The 19,083-nt window shown below is 38.5% G+C and overlaps 1 protein-coding gene across 7 annotated transcripts in view; it reads left to right on the top strand.

The window, feature by feature from the left end:
- The first annotated feature begins 870 nt into the window (after positions 1-870).
- SEC23A (SEC23 homolog A, COPII coat complex component) overlaps positions 871-19,083 on the top strand; it is an 85,598-nt gene continuing 67,385 nt past the window's right edge. For 3 of the 7 annotated variants that reach the window (XR_012036505.1, XM_072838379.1, XM_072838375.1), the window contains exons 1-8: positions 871-1,062; positions 7,657-7,898; positions 9,847-9,904; positions 10,105-10,191; positions 11,104-11,340; positions 14,751-14,830; positions 15,756-15,900; positions 18,092-18,250. Coding sequence is in view for 6 of the 7 variants with exons in the window: in XM_072838379.1 (XP_072694480.1) it covers positions 7,678-7,898; positions 9,847-9,904; positions 10,105-10,191; positions 11,104-11,340; positions 14,751-14,830; positions 15,756-15,900; positions 18,092-18,250 (987 nt within the window). In the remaining variant the exon portion in view is untranslated. Of the gene's footprint in view, positions 1,063-1,345; positions 1,368-7,656; positions 7,899-9,846; positions 9,905-10,104; positions 10,192-11,103; positions 11,341-14,750; positions 14,831-15,755; positions 15,901-18,091; positions 18,251-19,083 lie in introns of those variants that run through there. The other 4 variants (XM_072838380.1, XM_072838378.1, XM_072838377.1 and 1 more) reach the window with 3 other exon arrangements.

Below are 19,083 nucleotides of genomic sequence, written 5' to 3'. Positions count from 1 at the left end.
CCCGCCCCTCCCTCCTCCTCGTCCCCTCTCCCTCGGCTCCGCCCCGCTGCCCACCCTTCCCTTTAGTCCCCTCATCCGGTAGCCCCGCCCCCAGCTCTGTCCCCGCCCCTTCCCCTCCCTCCCTCGTCCTCGTCCCCTCTCCCTCGGCTCCGCCCCGCTGCCCACCCTTCCCTTTAGTCCCCTCATCCGGTAGCCCCGCCCCCAGCGCTGTCCCCGCCCCCTCCCCGCCCCTCCCTCCTCCTCGTCCCCTCTCCCTCGGCTCCGCCCCGCTGCCCACCCTTCCCTTTAGTCCCCTCATCCGGTAGCCCCGCCCCCAGCGCTGGCCCCGCCCCCTCCCCGCCCCTCCCTCCTCCTCGTCTCCTCTCCCTCGGCTCCGCCCCGCTGCCCACCCTTCCCTTTAGTCCCCTCATCCGGTAGCCCCGCCCCCAGCGCTGTCCCCGCCCCCTCCCCGCCCCTCCCTCCTCCTCGTCCCCTCTCCCTCGGCTCCGCCCCGCTGCCCACCCTTCCCTTTAGTCCCCTCATCCGGTAGCCCCGCCCCCAGCGCTGGCCCCGCCCCCTCCCCGCCCCTCCCTCCTCCTCGTCTCCTCTCCCTCGGCTCCGCCCCGCTGCCCACCCTTCCCTTTAGTCCCCTCATCCGGTAGCCCCGCCCCCAGCTCTGGCCCCGCCCCCTCCCCGCCCCTTCCCCTCCCTCCTCGTCCCCACTCCCTCGGCTCCGTCCCGCTGCCCACCCTTCCCTTTAGTCCCCTCATCCGGTAGCCCCGCCCCCAGCCCTGTCCCCGCCCCCTCCCCGCCCCTCCCTCGTCCCGGGGCCCTCTCCCGGCTCCGCCCCGGCGGGTCCCGCGGGCTCCCCTTCAGTTCCCTGGCGCGGTCGCCCCGCCCCCCTTCCCCTTGACGTGGCAGAGGCGGCCCCAGCCATGTTGGCCCAGCGGAGTTCTGCGCGGCGGTCGGGGGCGGGGCGGCGCCGGCCCTGATTGCAGTAACACGGTTGCTCCAGGTCGGCAGAAAGGACCGATTTTGCAAGGCGGTGGCCGCGGCTGGCGCGGGTCTCGTCGGGGGCAGTTGGTAAGGACTGACTTCGGGCTGCCTCCCCCCAGCTCCCTGGGGGCGCCGCGGGCCTTCAGCGGAAAGCGGGGGAGGGGAAGCTGTGCGGCCGCGGGCGGGCGGGGGTGGGCCGGGGGCCCTGGGGTCGTGCCCGCTCTGCCCCCTTGGTGCTCCGGAGCAGGCGGGCGCGCCGGCGGCAGCGACCTATGAATCCTGACCCCTTCCACCTCTTACTCACCTCTGTGCTTCGTTGTTTCGGGGCCTGGGGGCCTGGGGGCCCGGGAGCCCTCGAGCCCTCGAGCCCTCCCCACGCTACCCTGGATAAGGTAGGAAAGACAGGAGTCGAGTGGAAAACGGCAGTTCAGTATCCCGCCCAGCACCCACCCTCGCCTGCGGGGCGATCCGCCTTCCTCGCCCCAGCCTCACCGCTCCTGGACACTCGGGCTTCTTGGTTCATACCTTGCCTGATCTGAAGTGCCCTAGACTTTGAACCCAGGTGACTTCGTCACCGGTAGTTCGGCCTTGGGAGTCAAAGGGGATAAGGAGAATTAAGTGCTAGGTAAGTAAAGCTAACGCCTTAGGCCTCGATTACTAGCAGGGTGCAGTTTTCAGATGGGACCAGTCTTTTCTGTTGTGCCGTTTTCCCGTTTTGGTGGGAAAGGAAAAGCATTAGTCGATCTACGTACGTGTCATCTTTAGTGTATGTTGAATTCACGTGAATTTCCTCAACCTCCACCCCGCAAAGCCGTGTATAACTAGCCAAATTAATTTGGTTTAAAAAGTTTTAGATTTAAATATGGATTTAAATACAAATGTTAAGTCTTCTCTCTCTTTTCCAGTAGTCTAATTAACATCGTTTCAGAAGTCTTTACAACTGAAAAGTAGAGAGGCACAGTTAATTGTTAAATACATCTGATTTGGAAGAAACTCAAATTCTACTTGTAATTTAGGATATTTTTCACTTAGGATCTATAAAAGTGCTAAAATTGAAATATGGAAAACTTACAATTATTATTGATTAGGAAAAGCTTTAAAAATACTGTGGGCATGTATTTGATATGCTAGATTAAAGAGACATAATACTTTGCTTCTTTGCTTTTAGTTCTACCATGAGAAATTATTTAAAGTAAGTCTCACTGGTTATAAACTGTGGGGAAATAAGATTTCTTTAGTATAGTCTTTTGTGTTTTGTACCACTTAAAAAATATATTACGACTAGTATTTTAAGTCTCCATCCTATAGTGTCTGAATCATATTTATTCGGTTTTAACATAAGATTAGAGGACAGACAGCTGATCAAATAATGACATTTTATAAAAAGCTATTTGTAAAAGGAATTTATTTCAGATATACCATTATTGGATATGGGGCCCTACATGGAAAGTTTCATACTAGAATTAGTAATTTTGAAATTGAGCAATTCCTACCTTGGAGAGGTGGGGGAGGTATTGTGGATGGACATGTAATTGGACTATTTAAAATTAAATAGGTGGGACTTTTTCAAAATACTCCTGGAAAGTGAGAATATGCAAAATAAAATAGATGTGATTTAGTGAACAAATACAATCTTAGAGCAGAGAGGTTGAAAAGAAAGTGGAAAAGGATGGTAATTGTGTTCAAAATACACAGGTTATATTTAATATGTCATGATATATTTTGTGTTTTGTACTATAAAAAGTAAGGATGTTACAACCCAGCCTTGTTACTTGTAGAAACTGAAACCTGGCTATTGTGTGTAGATGTCTTTATGCTTTGTCTCATAGAGCCTTTCTTTACTAGGCTTTCTGAATTAAGACCTACTGTTCTATGACCTTGGTTCTTAGAATCCTTTTAGACTCTTAAATATTATTGAGGATCCGCTCCAAACTCCCCCTCCTCCTCCCCAAATCCCATGCCTGCCTTAATAGAAGACCGGTGGATTTTCTTTTCTTTTCTTTTCTTTTCTTTTCTTTTCTTTTCTTTTCTTTTCTTTTCTTTTCTTTTCTTTTCTTCTTTTTTCTTTTCTTTCTTTTCTTTCCTTTCCTTTCCTTTCCTTTCCTTTCCTTTCCTTTCCTTTCCTTTCCTTTCCTTTCTTTTCTTTTCTTTTCTTTTCTTTTCTTTTCTTTTCTTTTCTAATCTTATTTATTCATAAGAGACACAGAGAGAGACAGAGACTTAGGTAGAAAGAGAAGCAGGCTCCCTATGGAGAGCCTGATGTGGGACTTGATCCTAGGACCCTGGGCCACGACCTGAGCCAAAGGCAGATGCTCAAAGGACAGATGGATTTTCATATTTACTTCTGCATTCAGTGTTTTGTGATACATTATTCTGCTTGAATTGTATGAAAGAAATCTGGCCTCATATAGATATGTAGTTGGAAAAAGGAGGAATATTCTAATCGCTTTTTCAGATAATTGTGCATATTCTTCTTTCATATTACATTACAACCTGTTAGTTGATTCAGAAGCCAAGGGTTAATAGCTATGTGAAATCTGAAATCTTAGGAATGAACTTTTTGTACTCTGTTGCATTAAAATTCCCATTTTTCTGTCTTGCACTGTGAGTGGATCTTTATCCATGCATGATTTGGTAACATCATGAATTGATCATTTGGGAAACTTTGCTTCTCTGAACAAAGTATATTTTCCAAATGTTGACATGTTTCATTATACAGTAGAAAACTCACATTAATATCACCACCGATCTTACCAGAAAAATCTTTAAATATTAGCAAGGTGTGAAGCTCATAGTCATGGATACAGGTTTTCAAAAATTTTGATATTTTCTTGGAAGCTGGGATTTTATCTTTGTTGTTAACTACTGTCAGTTATTTTCCAGGTAACAGGTTCACTTCATTGATTACAGAGGAAATGTATGCCACATACTTAAGTACTAGTTATGTACCATTTTTGAAGAATTGAGAAAAGAGTCAAAACATTTTTTGTGTTTTTGTGGTTTAGATGAAAAACCTTGATTGGTCTAATATTTTAATGCTTTTTGGTGATGCATATTTTTTAAACTTTTAATTAAAAATTTTTTTGGGGGGGCACCTGGGTGGCTCAGTGGTTGAACATCTGCCTTTGGCTCGGTCGTGATCCTGGGGTCCTGGGATTGAGTCCCACATCGAGCTCGTCGCAGGCTCGTCGCGAGGAGCCTGCTTCTCCCTCTGCCTGTGTGTCTGCCTCTGTATGTCTCATGAATAAATAAATAAAATCTTTCAAAAAAGTTTTTTTTTTGGTGATGCATTTTAGGTTATATAGGTTAGATTATACATGCAAAAATGGGAAAACTTCATTTTTTAAAAAAGATTTTATTTATTCATGAAAGACGGAGAGAGAGAGAGAGAGGCAGAGATAGAGACACAACAGAAGGAGAAGTAGGCTCCATGCAGGGAGCCTGACCTGGGACTGGATCCAGGGTCTCTAGGATCAGGCCCTGGGCTGAAGGTGGCGCTAAACCGCTGAGCCACCCGGGCTGCCCCTGTTTTTTTGTTCTGTAGAAATAATAGGAGGGATTGCATAGTCCTGGAGTTTGTATTCACATCTGTAGCATGGAAGCTGTTGGCTAAAAACTGGATTTTTCTCCCAGAAAGGTTGTTTCTCCTTTAAAACTGAGGTTGGCATCTAACTGCCCTCTGACTATTCCAGACCTTTGTTTTATCATTATGTTTCAGCACACACTTTTTTTTTGAAAACTCGTACTATCCTTTTCAAATCTGGCTTCTATAATTTGTCTTGAAGATCATCTGTTCTTTTTTTTTTTAAAGATTTTATTTATTTATTCATGAGAGACAGAGAGAAAGAGGCAGAGACACAGACAGGGAGAAGCAGGCTCCTTGAGGGGAGCCTGATGGCGGGACTGGATCCTGGGACCAGGATCATGCCCTGAGCCGAAGGCAGACTCTCAACCACTGAGCCACCCAGGCATCCTGAAGATCATCTTTTCTAAACAAGTTTAGTTATCTTAGGGTTCCTCTTTTTTCTCTCATCAACCTTTGAAAAATATGTGTTCGCTTTTGATTAGCATACAATTCTCTTGTTGTCTCTGAGATTCTGATAGGAAATACAGTGTTTAATTTTTCTTTTATTATTTTTAACAGATATACTTAATTTTTCTTTCTCTTTTTCTTAAAGATTTTATTTATTTATTCACGAGAGACACAAAGAGGGAGGCAGAGACATAGGAAGAAGGAGAAGCAGGTTCACCATGGGGAGTCCAATGTGGGAACTCGATCCTAACACCCCGAGATCACACTTTGAGCCCCTTGAGCCGAAGGCAGCAGCTCAACTGCTGAGCCACCCAGGCGTCCCAACATTCTTACTTCTTTTAAAGAAAAGAAAATTCTTAGCTGCTAAAGAAGAGAAATACATAGATATGTTAAGCTTCGCTTTCTGTAATTTTTATTATCAAAGTCTATTTGAAAAATTTTTTTTTTTTTTATGATAGTCAAACAGAGAGAGAGAGAGAGAGAGAGGCAGAGACACAGGCAGAGGGAGAAGCAGGCTCCATGCACCGGGAGCCCGACGTGGGACTCGATCCTGGGTCTCCAGGATCGTGCCCTGGGCCAAAGGCAGGCACTAAACCGCTGCGCCACCCAGGGATCCCTTGAAAATGTTTCTAAAATTAAAATGATTATATTCAAATGCTTTTTTTTTCAAATAATACCCTTTCTTCAGTTACTTTTTTTTTTTTAAAGATTTTATTTATTTATTCATGAGAGGCACAGAGAGAGAGAGAGAGAGAGAGAGAGAGATAGGGAGAGGCAGAGACACAGGCAGAGGGAGAAGCAGGCTCCACGCAGGGAGCCCGACATGGGACTCCATCCCAGGTTTCCAGGATCACGCCCTGGGCTGAAGGTGGTGCCAAACCACTGGGCCACCGGGGCTGGCCTCTTCAGTTACATTTTAGAATCAGTTCCTCATCCTATATTGTCATTCATTCTTTTTTTTTTTTTTTTAAGATTTTATTTATTTGACAGAGAGAGAGTGTGCACACAAAAGGGGGAGTGGCAGCAGAGGAGAGGGAGAGACAGGCTCCCCACTGAGCAGAGAGCCTGTAGTGGGGCTTGATCACAGGACCCTGAGATCATGACCTGAGCTGAAGGCAGTTGCACTTAACCAACTGAGGGGGGCGCCCCTCCCCCTCTTTTAAAAGATTTTATTTATTTAATCCTATTGTCATTCTTCGTTACTTCAGGGTCTATGTTGGCTCTTTTGGCACCCTACCTTCATAATTCTTCAGTTCTTTTTTTCTTTTTTTTTTTTTTTTTTAAGATTTTTATTTATTCATGAGAGACATGGAGGGTGGGGGGACAAGGACACAGGCAGAAGGAGAAGCAGGCTCAACACAGGGAGCCTGACGCGGGACTCGATCCCAGGTCTCCAGGATCAGGCCCTGGGCTGAAGGTGGCGCTAAACTGCTGAGCCACCTGGGCTGCCCTGTAATTCTTTAGTTCTTGATATCTTTTATTTCTCCTACAAATCTTTTGGCCAGCCACAAAAGTACTTCAAATTCTATCCTCTCAAAACATTAAATTTTATTTGTTTATTTGTTTTTTTTTAATTTTTATTTATTTATGATAGTCACAGAGAGAGAGAGAGAGAGGCAGAGACACAGGCAGAGGGAGAAGCAGGCCCCATGCACCGGGAGCCCGACGTGGGATTCGATCCCGGGTCTCCAGGATCGCGCCCTGGGCCAAAGGCAGGCGCCAAACCACTGCGCCACCCAGGGATCCCCTCAAAACATTAAATTTTACAATTTCTTTTCTTCACTAATCACTGTTGTAGTTTTAGTTTGAGAATGTTGGATAGAACTGTTGCCTAGGCAGGAGAGCTGGCATTCTAGAAAGGCAGTAGGAGAGAAACAAGATGGAGATGTCTGTTGATATTGGGCCCTAACCAGAGCTGCATCCTCCTCCCCCTAATAAATTTAAATGATTATATTGAAATCATATGTTTCAAATTAGAGTTTAAAATGCTCTCCTAAGTTGGAATGATAAAAATATTCTGAATTAAGTTTCTGCAAAAGTCAAATGGCATAGGGATTACCACTTGTCAGGCATTTTATTTATGGATGCCACAAATGGTCTTATATTTGCACAATAAAAAAATTACCTGTCTAAAATAGAAGTACCTGGTTTCAGAAAAATGTTTTTGTTATGCACTATTAAGTATTCTCTTCTAGCAAGGTTAGTGGAAATTTGTCATCTTCTGGATAGAAAACCAAATGAGCTTTAGAATTTGTTTTTGGTAATCTGTTTATTAGAATAATGTAATTTACAGGGCTGGTAGGGAAAACACAGGATCTAAATTTTCCCCCATCTTTGAGTTTCTTTCCTATGCACCCTTACATAAATAGGACACTTATTTTGCCTTTTTTTTTCCTGTAGTCTTTTTTTCAAGAGTTTTTAATAAAAAAAGGATAAAATACCTCTTATAAGGCATAATGAGCACTGGGTTCAGTAGAGTCATTATTTTGTTGTGAGTCAGGTTATTGTTGCTTGCTAATTTTTTTTCTGAGATAAATACTTTTTTTTGGTTATGATTTTTCATGGATTAATATTGCTGAAAGTGGGAAAAACATGCTTAGTTTAGTTTTCCTTAAGAGGATTTTTAAACATCTTTAATTTTGTTGCAGAAATAATCATCAGACTCTACAATGACGACCTATTTGGAATTCATTCAACAAAATGAAGAACGAGATGGAGTCCGATTTAGTTGGAATGTTTGGCCATCAAGTCGACTGGAAGCTACAAGAATGGTTGTTCCAGTAGCAGCCCTATTTACACCACTGAAGGAGAGACCTGATTTACCACCTATTCAATATGAACCTGTTCTGTGTAGTAGGACCACTTGCCGTGCAGTTTTGAATCCTTTATGGTAATTAAAATACATTTAAAAAGTAACGTGGCAATATGATTTAAAAATATAGTTTCTTATTTATATAAAAATTTCTTTGTTTTTGTTATAGTTATTTTTTCAAAGTAGGATATAGTCAAATCCAAAAAGCTGTAAAATTGAAGGATATTCTATTTGTAGTGAGTTGATAAGAGACCAAAGGTAAAGTTGTCACTTTATTAACTGTTAATCCTATCACTAATATCTCTAGATACTGGTGCTGGCTGTGTGTCATTAGACCCATGTTGTGTCCTTAGAAAAGTCATAATTGAGTGGTATGGTGTTTGAGAATGTTATGATTTCTTAATGCATAAACCAGAATTTCAAGAATCCTCTTTTATTCCTCTTTCTACACTTTCTCCCCAACCAATCCACTAACAACTCTGATTCTGCCTCTAGAATGTTACTGATTCTCTTATATTTAGTCTCTTCTCTACTAGTACACTCTACTTTAAGATATACCATATTTTTTTCTGGACAATTTAATTATCCTCTTATATGGTCACCCTGTTTCCATTCTTGTCTTTCAGCAGTTTATCCAGAAGCTAGAGTGTTACAAATGGATATCAGATTATTAAAACATTTCAACAGTGTTTTATTATACTTGGAATGAAAAATCCAAACTTCTTGTCAAGACTCCTAAACCATACATCATCTAGCCTTTGTAATGTTTCTTTTTTTTTTAATTTATTTTTTATTGGTGTTCAATTTACTAACATACAGAATAACCCCCAGTGCCCATCACCCATTCACTCCCACCCCCCGCCCTCCTCCCCTTCTACCACCCTAGTTCGTTTCCCAGAGTTAGCAGTCTTTACGTTCTGTCTCCCTTTCTGATATTTCCCACACATTTCTTCTCCCTTCCCTTATATTCCCTTTCACTATTATTTATATTCCCCAAATGAATGAGAACATATAATGTTTGTCCTTCTCCGACTGACTTACTTCACTCAGCCTTTGTAATGTTTCTGCTTTCATCTTAAATTACCCATTTTCTTTATTGTTAATAACTACATTATATCTTACCCTCTTTCTGATCCTTGAACATACCAAATTTATTCCTACATTGAAACTTGTGCAATAGCTATATATTCTGCCTGGATTACTCTGCCTGGATTGACTAGTTCCTTTTAATTTAGATCACATTTCAGTTGTTTATTTAAGAAGGCTTTCTTTTAAAGTAGCCCTCCCAAACAAACACATTCTCACACCCTGCTTTGTTATCTTTAATCTCTTAGTATCACTATCTGAAAGTATTTTCTGTGTTTGTGCATCTACTTTCGTATTGTATGTCTTTCTGTTCTATAATATAAACTTCATAGTAACAGGGATCTTTGATTTCTTGTTTATTGCTGTATCACCAGTACCTGGAATAATGGCTTGTACATACTAAGCATTCAGTAAATATGTTTTTTGAATTAAATGTTTTCTTTTTCTTAAACGTTTTATTTATTCATTCTTGACACACACACACACACACACACACACACACACACACAGAGGCAGAGACACAGGCAGAGGGAGAAGCAGGCTCCATGCAAGAGCCTGATGTGGGACTTGATCCCAGGACTCCAGGATCATGCCCTGGGCATGAAGGCAGGCGCTCAACCGCTGAGCCACCCAGGGATCTCCAGAATTAAATGTTTTCTAGATTTGAGTGTAGAATTACTAAATCATTTGAAGAAAAAAGTATTGTCTTAATTTTATTAGTATTTACTATATATTAGAAGTCGTGTTCATTTAAGTAACTTGTTATGTTAAAAGCATGAATTAGATGTTGACAACATCTAAAGGTAATGGCTTTTAAAGGTCACTTTAAGTATTAGTTTGAATGTGTTCATATTTCATAAAGAAATTAATTTTATTGAAATTAGGATCATTGTACACTTGAACTGAAACATGAGCTCTTTTGTATCTTTTCTTAAAACAGTCAGGTGGATTATCGAGCAAAACTCTGGGCTTGCAACTTTTGTTATCAAAGGAATCAGGTAAGAAAACCCCTAATGCATATGTTAATGCTTTGATACTAGTGTAAATATATAAAAAAATGCACATTAAAATAAAGGTGAAATAATTTTTCATACAATAAATACTTTTTAGTAACTAAATGATAAAATTATTTGCAGTTTAGAATTTCATTACTCTTTCTGGAAAATAATTTGTTAAAAATTTTTTTTTTTCTCCATAGTTTCCACCTACTTATGCTGGTATATCTGAACTGAATCAACCTGCTGAACTTTTACCTCAGTTTTCTAGCATTGAATATGTAGTTCTGGTAAGAACATAAGAGTAAATCCTGAAGAAAGTTTTAACTATCCAGTAATTTACTTTATACCAAAATAATTGTTAATTTGAGATAACTTAAAGAGCATCATTCTTGATTCTCGCATTGAATTGATGGAGCATTTAAGAGGTAAGAACTGTCCTGGTCAGTTTGAACAAGGTAATTTTTCTGTTGTAGTTATTTAATGAGTGGCCAGGATATTGGGTGGTGTCTTGATTTGCCATACTAAGTAGGTCAGTGAGCAGTATAGTGTCAATATTGTTGTGTAGTTGGAAGGTCAGTTCAGAAATACTTAAATCAATATGATGCTAGAACCTGATGGTATATCCCCAAGTCTAATTAATAAAGTTACTCTTGCAATAGTCCTGTTAAGAAAGTAATTTTTCTTCCCTTTTTGAATGGCTTTACATAATTGTTTACATATTTAAGTGTTAAGGTAATAATATCCTTTATGAATGTTGTAAAGAAAGCAGAATATGGTTAACTTGAGCCAGTAAGTAATATGTCCAGCCTACCTAGTTTTTAGTTCTCTTGCAGTCTGATTCAGGTTTACATAATTATTTTATAAAAATGATCTTATTTTGTTTTAAAGCGTTACAGCTAGTGTTTTCTTGTTTTAAGAGAAATAAATGCTTGTTACAGGAAATGAAGCCTTATGCAGCTAAACAAAATCAAAAGCTTTTGAAACTATAAATAATGGTTTTAAATTTAATTTTTATCTTAAAATGCCTTAGATATCTCTTTCTATGCATAATATGTTTAATATTATGAAATGATTTAAGATTTCATTGTATGAATGTACTATAAATTATTTAATTAGTTCTCTACTAATTATCCTTGTATTGTGCTGAGTGTTAATACATTAACATTTTCTTATTATTCCCTCATTTTTAATTTTAAAAGCGTGGTCCTCAGATGCCTTTGATATTCCTCTATGTGGTTGATACTTGCATGGAAGATGAAGATTTACAAGCCCTGAAAGAATCTATGCAGATGTCATTAAGTCTTTTACCACCGACAGCTTTGGTTGGACTTATTACTTTTGGGAGAATGGTACAGGTTCATGAACTTGGATGTGAGGGCATTTCAAAAAGCTACGTGTTCAGAGGAACAAAAGATCTGTCTGCTAAACAACTGCAGGTAACAACAAGAGTGGTGGTTTCAATTTTATCTGCGAGCATACTCCAAAATTTATCTATAAATGCATTCTGGATATAAGTTTATAGAAAATATTTTTATGATGAATGGCTAATTATAATAAAGGCTTTAAATTTAGGGTTGATACCAATTTTTTGCATTTGCCTTAAATTGTTATTATACAGAATGAAGACTTAAAAAAATATTTTATTTATTTATTTATTAATGAGAGACACAGAGAGAGAGAGAGAGGCAGAGATACAGGCAGAGGGAGAAGCAGGCTCCACGCAGGGAGCCCAGTGCGGGACTCGATCCCGGGTCTCTAGGATCACACCCCGGGTCAAAGGCAGCACTAAACTGCTGGGCCACTGGGGCTGCCCAAAACCTCTCACTTTAAAAAAAAAAAAAAAAATTTATTCATGAGAGAGAGACACAGAGAGAGGCAGAATACATAGGCAGAGGGAGAAGCAGGCTTCCCTGTGGGGAGCCTGATGTGGGACTCGATCCCAAGACCTCGGGATCATGACCTGAGTCAAAGGCAGATGCTCAACCACTGAGCCACCCAGACGTCCCAAAGACCCCTCACTTTGAATGGTAAAACTGAAGGTATTTTGCTAGAGATTTGAAGAGCTTATAGAAGTCATACTGAAGACTGAGGGAAAGCAACCACAGAATAGTAGCTCTTGTTTCTTGATACCTCATTTGGATTGAAACACTTTTATTATGTTTGGCAAGGGAGGTGTTTTAAGGCTTGAGAGTTATTCATGTATGAACCACGAGAATATATTTTTTCATACATCAGGACCAAATTTTTATTTTGGGGCAAAATTGAAGCTTTATCTTCCAAGACAGGGAGTTATTTGTGGCTTATTAGGTTCATCTGGGGATATTTTTTCAATATATATATATATATATATATATATTTTTTTTTACTTAGCGATTTCGCTAGACCATGAGAGAGTGAGTGAACATGTGCTTGTATTGGAAGGTTGTTGAGAGGGTAAGATTGTTCATGTAAGAATTGTGAAAAACTTTGTGATCTGACACGACCCCGAGCTAAGAATAGTTACCCTAGAAGAGGATAGGTAAGCCTTGTTAAAGTAGACAGACATGAAGTCAGACTTCGGAGCATCCAGGTAGCCCAAAATGAAAAAGAAAAGATTTTGAGAATGGTTTTAAATGATTCTAATTTGAGGCTGGCAGACTGAGATAGTGGTGCTACAGTTAATTGAGACAGAAAATAGTGGAGGAGTTTGCAGATTTGGGTGGGGAGGATAATGAACAATGAATAAGATCATTAGATTTGAGGAAGTGAGGAAAATTAGAGTCAGCATTCTTACAAGAGGTTTGTTGAAGGTATGGAAGGCAATAGTGTGGGAATTTGAGAGAGAGAACTGAGTTAACAGGTTTACTTTAGGAAGGACACTTGAATGTGTTTATACACAGGAAAGAGAGAGAAACTAAAGAGGGTGAATGAAATCAGGAGTGAGGTGAGGTTTCAGAAGACATGATAGGGATTCTTTCAGGGGCACAGGAAGCCAGAGTGCCTTGGAGAAGAAGAGCATCTGTTTCTATGAGACAGGAGAGAAATTAGGCACATTTTAGTCTTTCTGTGCCTTAGTTTTTTTCATTTGTAGAAGAGAAGTAATAATAATATTTACCTTACAGTGTTGTCATGAACATTAAATGGATTGTGCCTGTTAAGTGTTTGCAGTTGTTATTTTTAAACTAAAAATTTGTTTAATGTTACCTCTGATGGTAGAATACATTTTATTTATATTATGTAATAGATATGTATCACATAAAATACTTTTTTTTTTTTTTTTTGTAGCAGGCAATAAATGGCTATGGACTAAATTTTTTTCTCCATTAAAATGTTTTTACTTTCTGTCTCTGGTCAAAAAGAACTTGATATTTGCTCCCCAAATAGTCCTGAATTATTAATTCTTAAATTCTTCCAGTTGTGCCATCTTGGGTTGATCTCTTTGCTTGTTGTTTTAGCCTCCGTAGAAAGGGATATTACCTATTTTATAAGACTATTATTAGTACTGCCTGAAATAATGTGAGAATACTCTTGGGACAGTGGAATCTCTTACAAGGCTTTGTGGCAAAACCTGGGTTAATATCTTACTTTGCCACTTACTAGTTGTATAACCTTTGGCAAGTTAACGTAGACTTTCTGAGTGTCAGTTTTCATTTATAAAGTAGGGATTAAGAAATTTATTTCATTTTGTTTTGTGAAGAAATAGCATATATGGGCAGCCCCGGTGGCTCAGCGGTTTAGCGCCACCTTCAGTCCAGGGCGTGATCCTGGAGACCTGGGATTGAGTCCCGCGTCAGGCTCCCTGTATGGAGCCTGCTTCTCCCTCTGCCTGTGTCTCTGCCTTTCTCTCTCTCCTCTCTGTGTTTCTCATGAATAAATAAATAAAATCTTAAAAAAAAATAGTATATATAAAGAGTGTAGCACAGAATCTAACATATAGTAAGTCTTAGTAAAAACTTTCTTTTCCTGCTGGGAGTATAGAAAATACTATAGGATTAGCTTGGTATTTTTTTCTTTGCAAATTTTTAGATTTTCTGATTTTCTGTTATATACTTTTAGTTGATTACTACACGACTAAGTAGAATTTCTAAATTCAAGAAAACTTTAGTAAAATAATATTTAGTAAAATAATATTTACTAAAGTAAAACTTTAGTAAAAAATTTCTAAATTCAAGAAAACTTTAGTAAATATAATATTTAGTAAAACTATTTAGTAAAATAGTGATGTGTTTAGAGAGGAATTTTTTACACATTTAAAATTCAAAACAAAACTGGTGATTTGGTTAGGTAGTAACTAAAAAATTAAGAAGTATAGGCATAAAGGTGTGTGTACATTATAACTCTTATATGATTCCATGTACCTCTCCTTTATAACATTTATTACAATTGCAATTTTATACTTTTTTAGCTAACAATTTTATTAACTGCTATTTGTTTCATCAGATTTTAATTTCATAAGGTCAAGGACTATATATATATATATATATATATATATTTACCATTAGATGCCTGACACATAGCAGGTACTTCTCAAGTGAAGTTGCTCAAAGGGATGGATGAATATAATTTAAGAAATACATTCAAGTTATGTAGTAACTTGACTATTAATTAGAAATAAAGTATTTTTGAGCTAATATTCCTCTTTGCTTCTATAGTACCTTGTATTTTGCTCTCTCATGGTGATTATTTCATTGTCTTGTTACTATTTATCTGACTGTCTCCACAACTGAACTTTTTGCTTTCTGAGAAAAAGACTTTATGCTCTTTATTTTTGGGTTCCTAATACCTAGCACAGTATCTGGCGCATGGTAAGTAGTTGATACATCTTTGGAGTAATTGAACGGATATCACAGAAAAAATCTCTTTACAGGAAATGCTGGGACTCTCTAAAGTACCTGTTACTCAAGCAACACGTGGTCCTCAGGTACAGCAGCCACCTCCTTCCAATAGGTAATAATGAAATATGGCAAAGATAATTTTTACAATTTGTGAAGCTCTTTTAAGCATCCTGTACCCTTAACTTGAACATAGACATTCAGTGATACTATGTTGTTAAATATTTTTAAGAATGTGAATATATTGCATTAGTATACCTTCTAAAGATTTGAGGCAGAATCATATCACCAAAATGGTTGGTTTCTCATCATTACAATGTTGAGTTACTTAAGTTTTGATATGTTCCTGATCTATTTTTAAGTTCATAAAAACTTTTGTGGTTGAAGGCAGCCAAACAAAACTAGGTTCTGCAAAAGCTTTTCATTTTGCCTTCTTAGCCTTACAGGTAGTTTTTTCCTCCTAAACTTACTAATTAGAGGTGGTATTACTAAAATTGAGTTGATGTATCTTCTCATAATTACTTCAGTAGCCTTAAAACTTACCAGGCCGGTAAATAAAAGGCGCAGTCCTGAAGTAATACTTGGTGTGAGTGTTTTACTTATAGTTGTTGTGCTAAGACTGGTTCTGGACCAGTAGATAACATCACCTGGGAACTTGTTTGAAATGCAGTTCTTGGGCCCTACCCCAGACCTACTGAAACGAAACTCTGCAATCAGCAATCTGTTAAAATAAGTTCTTCTACTAGTTCTGATGTACACAAAAGTTAGAGAGCCATTGGTCTGCCATGTATTGAAGTTACTTTTCTCTATTTTTAATTTTTTTTTTTTAGGATTTTATTTATTAGAGTGAGTGAGCACATGAGGGAGAGGGAGGCTCAATCCCAGGACCCTGGGATCATGATGAACTTAAGGGAGATGCTTAACCTACTGAGCCACCCAAGTGTCCCATACTTTTCTTTCTTTCTAAAAAAGTGAACAGTTTGTTTCTTGAACTCTTACAAACATTTATAAATGACTTTTTATTTAACTTTGCTTTGCAGATTCTTGCAGCCAGTACAGAAAATAGACATGAATCTCACAGATCTTCTGGGAGAACTGCAGCGAGACCCTTGGCCTGTACCACAGGGGAAGAGACCTTTGCGTTCCTCTGGAGTGGCACTTTCCATAGCTGTAGGACTACTTGAGGTAGTGACGATAGCTTTGTTTTGGAAATGTAAATGTGTATGTGTGTATCAATGATATGTACAAGGTAATGTTGTTGAGTGAGAAAACCAGGTCATTAAGACAAGTATCTAATTACATTTAAAGTTTGACCTATGGTATATCCTTTTGTGTATAGAGAGGCACCTGGAAGGGTGTTCGTCCAGCTGTTAGCAGTGGTAGGATAAGGGGAATTTTGCTTTTAAGTAGAGTTTGAAAATTTTACACTACACAGATCTTAAGCTTTATAATTAGAAAAGAGAGTTTAAAAAAAATGCTTTTTAAAAATGTGAGATGCTATCAAATTTACAGAGAAGTTGTAAAGAACTTTTTTCCCTTTGAACTATTTACATTGTTGACACCTTTCCAACCCCTTGAAAACTTGAGTTGTATTTCCTATAAATCAGGATATTTTCTATAAAACCACAATACAATTATTACAATCAGAGTATTAACACTGACATGTTACTACCACCTAATTTTCAGAACTCATTCAACTTTTGCTGGTTATTTCAATTTCTTTTACTAAAAAGATTTAATTCAGAGACATGTATTTAGCAGCATGTTTTTTTTAGTTTCCTGCAGTCAGGTACAGTTCCTCAACTTCTGCTTTCATGAACCTGATGCTTGGAAGATTCAGGCCAGTTATTTTATAGGCTCTCTCAAAGTAGGTTTGTTTTGATGTATCCACACAGTTAGATTCAGGTCTTACATCATTGGTAAGAATATTGTAGAAATAATTCTGTGTTCTCATTACACCCTATCACATGGCCTGTGATTTTCATTTGCCATTCAAGATGATACAGTCACCATGATCACTTCTTTTTTTTTTTTTTTTTTTTAAGATTTTATTTATTTATTCATGAGAGACAGAGAGAGGCAGAGACACAGAGGGAGGGAGAGGCAGGCTCCTGCATGGAGCCTGATGTGGGACTCGATCCCAGAACCGGGATCATGCCCTGAGCCAAAGGAAGATGCTCAACTGCTGAGCCACCCAGGCATCCCACCGTGATCACTTCTTAAGATTGTATCTGTAGATTTCTCCACTGTAAACATACTTTTATTTTCCCTCCTTTTGTAATTGAAAAGCATTAGATGGTGAGGGTCTTTGAAATCATACAAATATCCCCTTCCTCATCAAAATTTAAATTTATTTATTAATATCATTATAGAGTTTACATCTTTTCTATGTGTATAGTTACTCTACTTTGTTCCATAATTAGAAACTTTTTTTTTTTAAGATTTTATTTATTTATTCATGAGAGACACAGAAAGAGAGACAGACGTAGGCAGAGGGAGAAGCAGGCTCCCTCTAGGGAGCCCGATGTGGAACTCGATCCTGGGACTCCGGAATCACACCCTGAGCCGAAGGCAGACGCTCAACCACTGAGCCACCCAGGCATCCCCATAATTAGAAAAATTTATATAATCATATTAGAAATGCTTTTTGGGGGAGTCTGCTTCTCTCTCTGCCTATGCCTCTGTTTCTCTGTGTCTTTCATGAATAAATAAATAAAATCTTTAAAAAAAAAAGAAGAAATGCTTTTATTTGCAATTTTCTTAGTTACTGGACAAAAAACATAGCACTTTTTTTATGTTATGTTATAGCTTCAGAAAAGAATAGATGGTATAACTTTTGTAATCCAGTGTATTTGGATTCCTCAAAATTTCTGTTCTACTTATAGCACTCTTATTTTTTATTTATTTACTTATTTATTTTCAAAATAATACCATTTTTTCTCAAGTCACTGGTACCTTAGGAGGAAGGAGAGGTAGATTGGAGCACTCAGTCTATCATCTTGAATTTGAAATATAAGCTATGCTTGTTTTAAACATAAAAAACAAAAATAAAACAACAACAAAACAGAAGATGCACTCTTTTCACTCTTTCTTTACTCCTTCCAGTCTAGGATTAGTTAAGCAGGAGAAGCATCCTTGTTTATAGGAATCAAGTTTATAGAGTATTTTAAAGTTAGGAGGGCACTATTAATAGGATTTCAAAAGAAAGGTATTTAAACAAATACCTTGTCTTTAAATTCATTTTAAACATTTGATTATTTCTTGGGAAATGTATACTTTTGTGTTTTCTGGAAAATGTATATCAAAATTCACTTCTAGAAATGTATAACTTGTATTTTCCTTTAAACTCTTTTGACAAGTTACTTTTTTCTTATAGTGTACTTTTCCCAACACTGGTGCTCGTATCATGATGTTCATTGGCGGTCCAGCAACTCAGGGACCTGGAATGGTGGTTGGAGATGAACTGAAGACGCCTATAAGATCATGGCACGACATTGAAAAAGACAACGCTAAATATGTTAAAAAGGGAACTAAGGTAATTTTGGCTTTTAAGCCTTGTTGTTTTAGTAGAAAAATTCACTTGATGACAGAGGGAATACAAGTACTTTATGGTAAGAATCTGATGTTGTAACTGCTATTCAGAATTGGAGAAATAGTCTTTTTTTTCTTGATAATTTTTCTGGTTTTAAATATTTAAAAGTATAATAGCACTAATATGTATCTCTTTAAAAGATAATTCCTGAGAGAAACTCTGTGTGGCTTTTTAGATAATCATTTTAAAGAATGTCTTTTTTTCGGGGCACATTGGTAGCTCAGTCTGGTTAAGCATCCGTCTTTGGCTCAGGTCATGATCTCAGGGTTCTGGGATTGAGCTTCACATCTGACTCCCTGCTCCATGGAGAGCCTACTTCTCCCTCTGCTCTTCCTCTGCCCATGCTTTCTTGTTTACTCTCAAATAAGTAAAAAAGAAAAAGTATCTTTCCTGCCTCAGGAGAAATTTCTTGCATTTTCTAATTTTTCATTTCCAAGAGGCTGCCTTTAGATAGGTATATTTTTCATAGTATGAATAGCCCATCATTTTCTGGTGAGTTGTTTTCTGTTCATGTAACTTCAATTTTATTTGGGTTTGTACCAGTACATTTTCACTTTTGACTATTGACTCCCTTGAGTTGGTTTTGCTGTTATTGTCTCTCTCTCTCTCTCTCTTTTTTAAATATATTCTCTGGAGTTCACAATTTTAGTTTAGTTGTGTTGTTGTATTAGCTCTATTTTTTTTTTTTTGGTAGTCATTATTTATAGTATTTTTAAAAGTGTAATTAATAACAGTTTTTGTTACTATTACTGGATGCTTTTTTTCCTGCTACCTAA

This window comes from Canis lupus, chromosome 9, assembly GCF_048164855.1.
Source record: "Canis lupus baileyi chromosome 9, mCanLup2.hap1, whole genome shotgun sequence".
Classification (NCBI taxonomy): domain Eukaryota; kingdom Metazoa; phylum Chordata; class Mammalia; order Carnivora; family Canidae; genus Canis; species Canis lupus.
Note: the sequence above shows the minus strand (reverse complement) of the source record. Positions and strands in the feature narration are given on the sequence as shown.